Raw genomic sequence first — 13,472 nt, 5'->3', positions numbered from 1 at the left:
CAAACTAGTGGAGTGCAAGGTTATTATAGTTTTTGATTTTTTTTGTTATTTTTAAATTTAGTTTTGCAGTTTGCTCTTTTATTTCAGTTCAGTTTTAGTTAGTTCAACAAGTGATTTTGTAGTTTTAGTTTTTATTTTGAGGAATCGACTGGTTTCAGTTTAGTTTTTATTTGGTTTTAGTTTTAGTTTTTCCAGGTATTAAGAGAAAGCCTTGACTTGTAGAGGCTGAAAAAGGATGAACCAATGTGTGACACCAAATATGGTTCATCAAGTCCTTTAATTTCATTCTTTAACCATCACTGAGGGAGAAAACGAAACGAAAACGAAGCAGAGTTTATCTGCGATTCAGTTTAGTTTTAGTTAGTTTTGCATTGTTCATTGTAGTTTGTATTTAGTTTTCGTTTTTTTTTATTCTGTTAACTAAAACATTTTTTCATTGCTAGTTTTAGTTTTAGTCTTAGTTTTCGTTAACTATAATAATCCTGGTGGAGTTTGGTCGATCTGGAGTCTACTTCAGATTTATTCCTTGTTGTGAGTGAGTCCTCCTTTTACAGTTCCATAATATAAAGCCACTTTTGTTTTTAATTGTTTGTGTGCTTTTTATACAGCCTACTGCAGAGTGAAGGGAGAAAACGGCGCGTTCAGCCTACCTGGTTTATCTACAGTGAAGATTTTATTCAATATTGTCGCAACAAAATCTGCACTGCACTTTCTTGTGCAATTTACAGAACACGTGCAAAGTGTGAAGGCGATTAGATGGTTTGCGAGACATGCGTTCCACATATGGACAGACATTTTCTAATGTGACATGTCTTTTACTCTCTCAACTTGTTCGTTGCTTTTTATTTTTTTAATCTATTCTTGTTTTTTTTATTGGTGTGGTTTCGTTGTCTGTGCACTCTTGTTTTCTCTCCTGCTTGCTTTCAATTGTCCCTTGAGGGACAAATACAGTATTTAGAATTGAACTGAATTTAAATGAATTGATTCTTAACCCGCATTCCTGTTTGGACGTGGCTGTTTTCTAGGCCTTTAGAAATGCTCTGTGTGTTGTTGTTTGTTTAAAAGAAATCCCGTCTTACTGATGTACTTCTATTTCTTGTACTTATATATTAATTTTTCTTATTTTGTCTATAAAATACAAACAATCTGAAACCGCATAAAAAGCCAATCTTGTGCAGTGAAATAGCAAAAACCTTCATTTTCAGTTTTCATCAGAAAAACACATGATTATGCTTTTATTTTGCTCTTATTCACCCCGACACTGCACACTGTTCCAATCCCAGAGTTTACAACGAGCACGTGAAGGCAGCACCACACCACCAGGATAGTGTTATAACAGAGTTTTACTAAATTAATCTTTAACAACAGAAGCATCACAGGAGAAATGTTATCCGAGTCCTAACTTCAAGTTCTGCACTGGTTTTATTCGACATGACCTGTTGCATGCACTACATCTCCCAGGGAGCCACGGGGCCGCTCTGTGCCGTATCCAGGAAGTCGTCTGTGGTTGTCAAGCAAACTTTTGTTTGGGAAGTGTCTCCAGCCTGTGAAATGTGAAGAGCAGCTCTTTAAGACGCAGTTTTCTGTTACAGGTACATTTATTTTTGATTAAAACTTCCATGTGACTTTAGATTAGAAGCATCTTTAGCTGTGATCAGCTCAGAGTGGAATATTAATTGACTTTCCATCGCTTTATGTTAGCAAAACAATTAGCTTGAGAAGACGTGTTAAGTTCGAGATGAGTTGTTGTCCTGGGCCCGTGGCCCGGAAGGACCGGCCCGGTTCGGCGCGGGTCCTGGTGACTGAGCTGAGTGGATCGGGTCATATCAACCCAACCCCGACCACTAAACCCTGCGAGGACCCAGAGACAGAAGTGGAGCTTCACCTCTCTGCAGAGAAGCTGGTAGGTTCACACTGAACCATGTTGTGTGTGCTTCACAGAAGAACAGGCTGTTCTCAAGGTGAGGTGGGCAGAGAGAAATTATTTCATACCACAGGCTTTACGTAACCTGTTACATCAGAGCTATAGGTGAACATCCAAGGTAAAAACCGACTGATATAAAGACAAAATCCAGTTCAAGATCCACTCAGACGTCCCTTGTTGTGCCGTCAATTTACTTTCCAAACAGAAATCACTATGTGGAACTGGGGACCTCGATCTCGTGACCTCGCTGGAGATGTGCGTAGACACACAAGAAACTACGCTGGCCTACTTTGGTAAGATGTACACGACTTTTATAAAGGCAAATCACAGCTTACTATTTCAAACTCCTGCAGTTGTTTTTGTGTAATCTTGCTTACACACAAACATACAAATCAACCAACAAACAAATGCGTGAAAACCTAACCTCCTTGGCAGAGGTAATAATGGCATCACTGTAATGCAAATTTTTATCCATATTAGATTTTAGGTTAATTGTGCAAACTTGAATTCAAAAATGAACCAATCATTGTGGAACAACATCTCCATTGTACTTATCTTTGTACTTAAAATCCTAGATTACACATGTCACAATATTGCCTGTATATGTAAGTCATGCCTAGCCTGTAGGTATAGGTGCTACATCCTACAGCTAATTTAGGTTAAACATATGATGAAGTGATTTTTAGAGTTGAATCAGAAAAATAGTTTACAACTTGAAAAATCCCCCAATCTGATGTAATTAGAAAGAGTTTGGTTTATGTGACGATCTTCCAGGTGCCCTCTTGCCCAAGCTTGTTCAGCTGAAAATGAACAACAGCGTGATCATGTCAGTGAGGTAAGTTTAAAGTTGCATAACATGTTGTCTTTTTCCTCCTATGTAGCAACCTGTTCTTATTATCACACGAACAAACAGACTCATTATGTCGAAAGCGCCTCTTGGAATTTCACCGATTCTCAAGAAGTTGTAAATCCTGGAACACAAAGGCAAATGTGGGATTTGACAAAACTGAATTTGTGCCAATTTATATTTAGCTTATGTTTAGAAGCAAAGCCAGCATGTCCAAGTCTTCCCTCAAACAGAAATGTAATTTGACCCTGAGCAGGGATGGACCCATGGGGATTACTGTCAGGCTTTACACAGGTCACATGTGTGCTACAAGAAACTACAAGGTTTTGGAAGCCATAAAAAGACGGTGCTTTGAAGCAGAACGTCGGTTCAGGAGTGTTGTGGGATTGTGTAGCAGGTGTAGAGCACTGCTCTGCTTCAGTTAAGGTTTTCCAGTAGGAAAATGTTTGTGTGCCGCAGATACATGTTGGAGCTTGTAAAACACATGACAACAGACGTGTTTAGCACAAGAGATAGATACACATGGAGAACAGGTTCACACATCTGTCTTACAATAGGACACAGAGGGCTTTGTGCTGTATCAGTTTTCAGATTCATCCTGGGAAAAAACACAAGTAACATGCAGTCTACCCTAGATTCTTTTGCCAGTTTGATTGCAACCACAGAAATAAACTTCCAGAATGAGACACACAAAAACACATATTGAAAATTGGTATAAGAAAGTACAACAGAGAGATAGGGCGCCGTATGCTCCACCCTGAGAGCCGGACGTGCACTGCCTCTGATAGCATTTCCTGCTCTGGGCTGTGGGAGCTGTAGTGAAGAGGGTGTAACAGGGCTGCAGATATACTGAATGAGGCTCTGGTGGAAGGGTCAGAGCAGGGGTGTGCTGTAGGGAAAAGTGGGAGGCAGAAAGAGAGGGTTGCATATTGGGGAAGAGAAAGGAGTTTGTAGCTGCAGTGACCAAGGGACTGGAGGGACTCATTCACTTTTCACAGTGTTGTGCAACTCCCTCTCCCTGCCTCTAACTCTGCTTTATTTTGTGTTCTTAGAGACTTGGGAACAACCCTCTCCCATCTGCAGGTGCTGTGGATGTCTCGCTGCTGCCTACAAGACCTAGATGGCATTTCTACTTTGTCTTGTCTGAAGGTAGATTTTAAAGAGACAATTCAACAACTCATCAGTTGATTAAAAGAAACACAAATCAATACAATCAAGTTTTTATGTTGGTTTTAAATTTGTTTCTTAACTTAAACATAAATTCCTTTTGTTGTGTTGCGTTGGCAACAAAATACAGTAACATTACAGCATCAATATTGCCACTATGGAACATTACTAAGTAGTGATGTAATAGATGTTGATAAGCGATCAGTGATGTTGTAATCGTATCTGTGAGATGGAAAGATACCAAATCTGTCCCTCTGGCTCTCTGTTTATAATAAACTGTATCTCTGCTAGTTTTTCTCTTTAACTCATCACATATTTTCTTGGTTTTCCTGCCGGTCAACCCTGTCTGTACGTCATTCCATTGTTTTTTCAGGAACTGTATGTGGCCTATAACAGCATATCACACCTGAGTCAGCTCGGCATGCTGGAGAACCTGCAGCTGTTGGATCTGGAAGGGAACGATGTGGATGATTTAGTCCAGGTCCAGTATCTGGGGTTATGTAACAAACTCCAGAAACTCACACTGGAGGGAAATCCTGTGTGTGTGCGCCCAACCCCCACTGCCACTCAGGTAATTATACATTGGCATCACCTGTGAAAAGAGATGGCTCTTGAATGCGCTAATATGGATATGATTTTTGTCTTCTCCTGTCAGGCTCTGTTTGTCCTGTATGAGTCAGCAGACACTGATACTTGACAAATTAACATTGTTCTATCGTTTGCTGCAAAAGTCATGAATGCGTCTGTACTGTCCTTAAGATCAACAGGTCGTGACCATCAACTGTGGCATCATGCAAGGCTGATAATGAGACGATAATGACGTGATGTTTCTGTGTGTTTTATTGGTTTTCTATTCATGTGGATCTTATCTAGATTACGATTTGAGATACTTAAAGATTACACTTTTTTTTCTTTATTTGAAAAGCGAACAATCAAAGTAGTGCAATAATAATATAAAAACACAACCGCAACAATAGTTGAGTAAAACGGTAAAACGTCAGTGAGCAAAAAAAAAAAAATGCTTGAGCAAAGAGCTGGGCAGCACTTCTGCAAAGGAAGTGTTGTGTTCAGTTGGTGTTGTAAAATGTAACTCATGTTTGCGGTGTTGTGTAGCCTGTGCCAGCACATAGATGTTAGCCTCCGTGGCTTTGTCAGATAATGGCCCAAATGTCATTAGTGTGTGCTGAGACATTAAAATATCAGTGATCTCATTAATCTGTATTTGGGCCTTCGACGCACCAGAGAGGACACTGGGAGAGGAGGAGGGATCAAAATATTCAACAGCTACATATCAGTTTTTACTCTGCAGTGCATATTGAACCATCACATTAATCATTTTGTGTAAATGTCTGGCACATAAAGCAGCTCGACACAGACAAATTCAGGGGCATATGAGGTAGAAGCTGCATTTCCACCTTCCATGGATTCGAGACACCGTGTTCTTTTTTTATTTGGGCCACTGTGAATGTGTTTATTTACACCCACCAGCCGAGCATTAATTAGGAAACTGGGGCAATGAAGGGAGATGCTGAGCTGAATATGCATTAGGCCTGTGCTTTGTAGTGACTGAGGGAGACTTGGGTTTGCTAGCTTGCCACTCGTCTTGCTCTCTTTCTCTGTATCCACCACACACACACACACAGATATACACATATCCGCTTACTTCCTCTTACTGAGCCATCATTCTCCTCCTCTTTTCTCTCTCATTTCCTCGTTGCCAGCCTTTCTTTTTTTCATTCATTGCATCTGTGTGGTTTGGTGAAGGGCAGGAGTGCCAAGCTCTAATTTGATCGCTCACTGACTTACTGTCCCTTCTCTCTCTCTCTCTCTCTCTCTCTCTCTCTCTCTCTTTCTGTATCTCTGTAGCTTCCCCTAGTGTTAAAAAGTTAGGTCTTGCAGAAGAGTTAAGCGTCGCAGTGGTCAAAAACAAGTGCAGAGATCATGAGGGCTAACTAATAGGCATTATTTTATGCATTACTATCTTGTGACGCTAGTAGCTATTGTAACATTCAGCACCTGCCCTGTGTTTGGTTTGCTTACACACCACAGGTTCGTTTGTATAAACCAATACTTTATTGAATGTGGGTCGAAATAATGATTTAGAGTCTCCTGACATCTCCTTCACTACATCTCCTGGATCTTTATCTAGGGGCATCATGTAGTCCATAATGTACCGCTATGTATTATTTAGTATATCTAAAGTATTCCGTACCGCAGTTTAATTGAATATAATTCAGGTTAGAAGTGCAATTATTCCATTTTTGGAGCCAAATGGAAAACCAAGCACATCAATAAGTGGATGAGTCGACGTCAAGGGCAGATTTGAGTAATCTGTTCATTACATTGGTCTTTAACTATAGTACATAAACTGAAATCACTACAGGAATATATATATATTCCTGAAGGTTTATTTACAGTATGTAATCCTTAAATACACTGCTACTCAATGCACTCATGGCTTTTAGTGCACAATAGACTACATACCATTAAACTGAAATAATTTACCCTGCATAAAACACTGCATCAGTTAAGTCACTGTCTGCCTGTTCTTCCCTTTTTGTCCCATTTCACTGCCTCTCCAAACATCTGTCTGTCCTCAACATTTCACTCTCTCTTTGCTTCCTGTACCCAGACGTCAGACTATAGATATCGGGCTGCAGTGAGGGAGTTGGTCCCTCAGCTTCATTACCTTGACAATATAAGGATTGAGGATGACGGGCTGAGCTGCAGCAGCGTCATGGGAGAAGACTGGGCCATTCTCCGAAACTCCATCAGAGACTGTAGCTCCTCCCAGAGCGCCACTGAGGACGGTGTGTGCATTTATATGTTGTTTTGAGTTGGTCGAGGCAGGCCAGTTTATTAGAGTGGTGTATTTAATGAGCCACTCACTTCTGTATTTGTAGAGGAGACAGCCGAGGGTGCTTGGCCGGACAGCAGACCCAGCTCCGCCAGGCGCCCTGTTTCCAGCCGCTCCTGTGTCTGGCCACTCTCATCAGAGGGCTCCAGACCCCACACTGGCTCCAGACCCATGTCAGCAACCAGGTCCAGAGTACTCACCCCTCCTGGATCCAGACCTGCTTCTGCAGACTCTGATATAGCAGCAGTGGAAGCAGAAACCAGCATCCTGACACATGGTTAGGCAAACCAGTGACTATTCTTCAGAGTGTTGTTTCTTCCATGACATCCAAACACAGTCTCTCTAACTTTATCAGTATTATTGAGTAACTATAACTGTTGTGGCAAAACTACTGACCCATGAGAAGCATTTCAATCTTTTTCACAGTTTCTTAAGTTTTAGTTTCTTTTTCTTCTTATTACCATCACCCTGTAGAAACAAGATCGGCTCCAGTCTTTACTGAGCCGTGTGACCAAGAGGAAATATTTATGACAAAAGACTTTTCTGAAATCACCATCTCATCCTCTAATCTGTTGAATGTTGAAGGAGCTGGTAAGATCGTGTACTGTGGAAACCCAGTCCAAGCTATTCGAGCGAGGCGCGAGAAGTTGAAGGTAGGCGGCGTGTGTTGGAACAACAGAATTCCTGTCAATAAAAACAACCTTGTTTTAAAAAAGCAAATCTGCACCAATCAACCATATCATGCACAGAGTATTTAGTGTTCACTGACACGAGCGGGCTTTGACAGACCCATTATGGCTGTCTGGCTTCATCTCTTTAATGTCATGTCAGTAAAAAGAGAAAGAGCAAAGTATTAACAGAGGACAAAACCTGAGAGAGACGACAGGCACAGCAGTGGGAGGACACAGGGGATGGAGATGTGTGAAGGGTGCAGCGGTGTCAGAGGGATGTGACAGATGGAGCCCTCACCGCCAACGCCATGTGATCCGTCACACTGGCATGTACACACGCCGCTGCAGTCATCCCGTCTCCCTCTCTCCCTCTTGTTCAGTAAGCCCCTGTTGTGTTTGTTTTCCCTCCTCTCTGTCTGCCCTTTACCCAAGTGTATATCCATAATTGATGCACTCAACTCTTTGGCCTCTACTTTTCTGTTACGTTCTCTCGCTTCCTCTGCCACCAACACGCTCATTCACCCCTCGCTTCTTTCTTATAGACGGCACCCACCAAGTCTACTTTTACCCCCCGCGACCTGCTCATTCACGTACCAGAGCACACGTACGACCTTGAGGAGCCTGATGTTAGGGAACGTGGTGATGTATTCGCTGAACTCAGAGCTTGGCGGGAGCAGCACAGCAGGTAGTAACTACTTGCACAGCTCTCTCTCTTTAACACTAAATTACACACTAAATTATGCAAAAGCTAATTCTTAACCTCTGTCTTGCCATGACACACCATTTGAAACTACAAATATCCACTATCTACTACATTTCTCAGGCGTCTCAAGGCCATAGAGACGGAAAGATTACCACAGGTCCTGGCTATTCAACACAGTGAAGACGAAGAGGAGGGAGATGATAATAATGACGATGATGATGATGATGATGATGATGATGATGATGATGAAGAGGAAGGTTTTGGTAGGATGGGGAATGACAGGAGTGATGAAGAACATGGAGGGGAGAAGTGTGGTGAAAGTCAAGATACTGCTTCTCCAGATTCCTCGTTTCAGTCTCTCTCTCCAGGTGATATCCACTGAACGAATGTGCTTAATGTTGCTTATAAAAACTGGAAACATGAGAGAACTTATGATTTTCTTTCCACAGTAACATTAAATTTAATAACGAAAGACATAAAATAGCAGGCAGCAGAGATTAATGGCTGCCCCTGAACCTTTTGTAATGATATTTTTTAACAGACCTGCATCACGGAGAAGCCGTATCCCCTGACGTGGCTCAGCTGTCCCTGTCCTCAGACACCTCGCTGTCCCCTTCTCCCCCTGTCAGTGCCACAGCAGCTCCTGCTAATCGCAAGCCGCAAGGGTTTCGTGCACGTCGGCTGCGACTCACCCAGACCGACTCAGAACATTTACCTGTTTCCAGCAAAGCAAGGTGCTTCCACCAGATAGGCACAGCAGCAGGAAACAAAGAGCGGACACTCCAGCAGGTCCAGCAGGTGACCAGGACAAGGTTACCTCAGGTTGCACACATACACCGCCCGCCACCAACAAGTGCCCTGGCTGACGGGCTTATGGATCCATGGTATGATACTGTTTATGTATATCAGTCTCTATGAATTCATACAGGATTAACATGAAATATTGGTTTTCTGCTTTTGTTGTTCAGAGCTCCTTAATTATATTTGCTGTTAGAATATTGGATCTTACGCTGGGCAAGAGGCAGGATCGGTCTGCCACAGGGCCGACTCATAAAGAAAAATTACTCATCGCACTTATGGGCAACAAGGATTATCAATAATCTAAACTAGTTGCCTTTGGACAGAAGGAGGAATCCAGACACTCTGGAGAAAACCCACACAGGCACACGGAGAACATGCAAACTCAAACCGTGTCGCCCTGAAGTTACTGGATTGAATCTGTTGAATTCTGTGATCTGAAATGGAGGCATTCTAGAATTAGATGTATTACTTCACTGTGGTGTGATTAGATGTTAAGTGTACACATCGGGTTGTTGTACTAAAGAAAGTCTCCCTGTCTTTCAGTGTGGACATGGACCTCTCCAGTGCACAGTCTGGCAACAAGCCCCGCCACGTCCCTCAGATGTCCAAACTCCCGCACAGGCCAGCAATCACTCGTGCTCACACAGCCAGGGCCGCTCTGCAGAAACATCACCCACACCACACACTCCAGCCCTGCAGAGGGAGCTCACACCCAGACTGACACCAGAAATGGGCTGATGTGTGGCTGCCTTGCCAGTGATGAATATGAATAGTGTGTTATTGTTCCTTACCATGAAAAACAGAGTGTTAAAGCAGGGGAGGCCATTCCAGGAGACTTTGTTCTGAACCTCTCTCGCACCATGTTTTACCAGTGGATTACCAGTATTTTTCCATCTTTTACAAAACAGATACAGTAAATATTGAAAGCAGCAACTCTACTGTTGGAACCAACACACCAGCATCCTTTCAAATAAGTAACACGAATGTGATCTGAGGATATGATGTCATGACACAATCCCTCTTTTAGAATGAATGTTGGGTTCAATCAATACCTCACATTTGTATTTCTAAGGTTGAAATGTTTCATTATTAAAACTCAAGTGCTACCTTGTATAAAAATAAATAAAACATTTGAAAAAAGAACCTTATCTACTTCTACATTCTGACCCCAGAGTGGTGAGGTTTTGAAAAATGGAATGGTTCAATTGAGTCAAGATTTCCTGCACAGATGATGACTGTCCAGATAATCATGGTGTAATAATGTAATTTTGCCACTTGGAGGCACTATCTCTAAACATTAAATGAAAAACTATCAATCACTTCCACCTCCTTGAGCAAACAACCCCTCACATCCACCCCCTTGAAACCCATGATTCATTTTTTTCCCCTCCCTGTATGAACACATCTACGGCATCAAGTGCGTGATTCACATTATACAAACATATAACATGCAAACATTGACTTTTCACTTTACTGGTGCAGGAGAAAATATTTTATGACGCATTTGCCAATTTGTTTACGCCAGAATCTTTTATTAGAATCTAGCTGTGTCATATCCTGTTGTTTTACAAGAGTTATTAGGGAATTACTCGTCCATCGTACTGTGAAGGACAATCTCAGACTGATTCTGTCCTGATACACTCGTGACGAACAGTGTTTGAGGAGATGATGCACACAGAGAGAGACAGGCACCTTTCGCACCCTTGTTGTTCTTCATGGGCATATGATGCTGTTTGTTTTGGGGGTGTCACAATGATTTTTACATGGAATTCCATTCCAGGATAACCGCTACAACCAGATCACTGACATCTCCAAACTTGCCTGACCTTATCAGTGAATACCTGATGTGAGCACGTGCACACACGCAAACTAATATCCACAAACTATAAAAGGCTTGCCATATTTCTGTCATCGAGGCTTCAGATCTCTCTGCAGATACAGGATGTAAAATGAGTCAAAGAAATAAAGCACAGGCCGTCATTAAACCTTGAGAGCACTGCTAATACTCCTGCCAACAGTGCAGGATTAAGAGGTGTACGCATGTCGGACACAGGAATGTATGATGTGTGTGTACATGTAAGCACAGACGCCAACTCAACCAGGAGACAGGTCTTATATAACCCGTTACTGTTTTTTGTTGTCTTCTAGTGACTCTTTCCATCGCACGCCTTTTGAATGTCTTTCTCACACAGCTGCTTCACTTGTGGGATTGTTTCTCCCCCTTTGCTCCCTGCCAGGTGTTTTCAGGCCCACTTCAATCTCACTTGAGCTGTTTCGTCTGAAGACGCAGATGGAATGAAAAATTCGGACTTTTATGGTGTCATGGTGGAAGGGTGTCCACCTACTCTCCTGTAATTTCTTGGACAGGGGTTATTATATGAGAATAATTTATTGAGGACTGGAGAAGTGGCATGTAAAAACATACTTTCACTCCCCAAGTCAATACCAGTTATTACCTACAGCATGCATCTTATATCTAATAAAATACGATCGCATTTAGAGAAGTCAGGGACTGCAGTCTACAGGCTTTAGATGCGTATTCATATTATATCTATAAGTAAATATGACATATAACAGAGTAACAACCAACAAAATAATACAGCTCTCTGTCCCAAATACTCCCAAACACACACACACACACACACACACACGCACACACACACACACACGCACACACACACACACACGCACACACACACACACACACACACACAAGGGTAAACAAACTGACATTTCTAACACACTGAAGTAGAGGAAACTGTGTCAGCACATGCTGTGAGTACAACGAATACAAATACCCAATGTGTTTGATATGACTCCATTTAATTCATGATGGTGTCAGGTGGGTTGTAGTTACATTCCTCTAAAGTCTTCATCAAAGCTTTCAGAGACAAAGCCACAACTAAAAAGATGGTTGTGAATATAACCAACATCAAGGTATAACGTTATCACACAAAGGGAATAGGTTTCTTAATTTGATTTCATATTATTAGATGGAGATATTATTGACTCGAGGTAATATTTTCCTACCAGGCAGTATACCTGAAAACAACTACAGCATGAGTTGAGACTGGCCCGGCAGAAACAGTTTGTACAGTGCAGGTTCTTGCCGGAAGGTAAATTCCTTTCACTTCAACATATTTAAGCTGCATAATTCATTTTCTGTTGACATCTTCACAGCCAAACGCAGACACACAGTCTTTAATGGTATTCCAAGGAAATGAATGTATTCACAGCTGGAATGGCACCCAGTTAAGTCCTTACCTCCTTACCTCCGCCCTATAACTCCTGGATTCCTCTATTTGTCCAGATTTGCACCAAAATGTAAATTTTCATACTGTGGCTGCACCAAATTGCAGCCCCCTAAATATGTCCTCTTCTTTTTTCGCCAGGTTCCATGAAATATTCCCTGGGAAATGTCAGAAATTGCCCTGTCCACAGTGTTCAAGAAAGTGATGAAAAGATTCCTGGATACATTCCCTGACCTGAATCCTCACCAAAATTTAATAGGTTCTTATTTGGGTCATGTACCACCATTCCAAAAGATTTGTTGGGATATCAGCTGACTAGTTTTAGCAGAATCATGCCAACAAACATCCTTTGCTACTTCTTCGTATCATAAAGGTTTTCTGAAGTAAGTTTAATTCCAGTCGATAAGGTTAATGAATGAAATAATCATCTTTGTATTAATAGGCTACACTTCCCAAGTAATGCTGTCTTCACTGCTCATTCTGTTTCAGGGTCATGTTTTCATACGAGCAGTGAGATGCAGTGGTAATTACCTGTAGTTCAAGATAAAAGGAAGAAATACAACGGGTGTAAGATAGCAGCCTGTTTTCTGGCCTATTCATGCTGCATACATGAATTTTAAACGAATATGTTCCAGGGCTTAACAGTGTGTGTTTGATAACCTATTCCTAGAGAAGAAAGCCACAAACAGCTGTTGTAGATTTCTGCTTTGTCATTCCCTTTCAGCTGTTTCCTCTTCAGAAAAGCTTGTTTCAGGGCAGTGATTGTAATTTGTGGGACGAAACACATGTTTGCAAAGCCACACTTTGCACCACAAATAAGATTAGTAGATATGGGAATCTTTGGTTCAGAGAGGTTAAAGATGAAGGTGAAGTATTTGCTTTTCAGTATTGTAATCCTTGATATTTGCACATGAGGGAATCTGATAATATTTGACACACCAGCTGTTTTCTTATTGGTTAAACGCAGCATTGTTGCCTGAAAACCATTTCCGTTTACACAATCTTGATCCAACAGCAAAAAATGTGCATTGAAGTTTTCTCTTTTTTGCCCAAAACTAATCTTGTTGAGATGAGTGATGGTTGAAACATGGATGACTTCCCTTCCCTTTGTTTAGGAAACAACCTTTGCTTTTATGAATGGATGTTTCAGGTGCTGAAAAGATTATTACAAACAAAATTATAACCTTCCTCCTCCTCATCACTGCTCCAACACACGCTAACATGTTACATATTTTGAAAATAGCCAGTACT

General features: G+C 41.6%; 1 protein-coding gene across 2 annotated transcripts; it reads left to right on the top strand.

Moving 5' to 3' along the window:
• Positions 1-358: 358 nt before the first annotated feature.
• On the top strand, positions 359-10,083 carry lrrc56 (leucine rich repeat containing 56). Of its 2 annotated transcripts, XM_020102126.2 has the most exons (13): positions 359-1,592; positions 1,702-1,903; positions 2,130-2,217; positions 2,699-2,759; positions 3,824-3,920; positions 4,312-4,509; positions 6,571-6,748; positions 6,842-7,072; positions 7,381-7,448; positions 8,009-8,151; positions 8,290-8,537; positions 8,711-9,053; positions 9,514-10,083. In XM_020102126.2, exons 2-13 carry the CDS (start codon positions 1,739-1,741, stop codon positions 9,689-9,691), a joined length of 1,998 nt encoding a protein of 665 aa, XP_019957685.2. In that variant the 5' UTR covers positions 359-1,592; positions 1,702-1,738; the 3' UTR covers positions 9,692-10,083. The 2 variants fall into 2 exon arrangements, with proteins under 2 accessions (XP_019957685.2, XP_069385051.1); XM_069528950.1 differs by lacking the exon at positions 2,699-2,759 and having other exon boundaries at positions 1,525-1,903.
• The last annotated feature ends 3,389 nt before the right edge of the window (positions 10,084-13,472 follow it).

Source organism: Paralichthys olivaceus, chromosome 7 (assembly GCF_024713975.1).
Source record: "Paralichthys olivaceus isolate ysfri-2021 chromosome 7, ASM2471397v2, whole genome shotgun sequence".
NCBI lineage: Eukaryota > Metazoa > Chordata > Actinopteri > Pleuronectiformes > Paralichthyidae > Paralichthys > Paralichthys olivaceus.
Note: the sequence above shows the minus strand (reverse complement) of the source record. Positions and strands in the feature narration are given on the sequence as shown.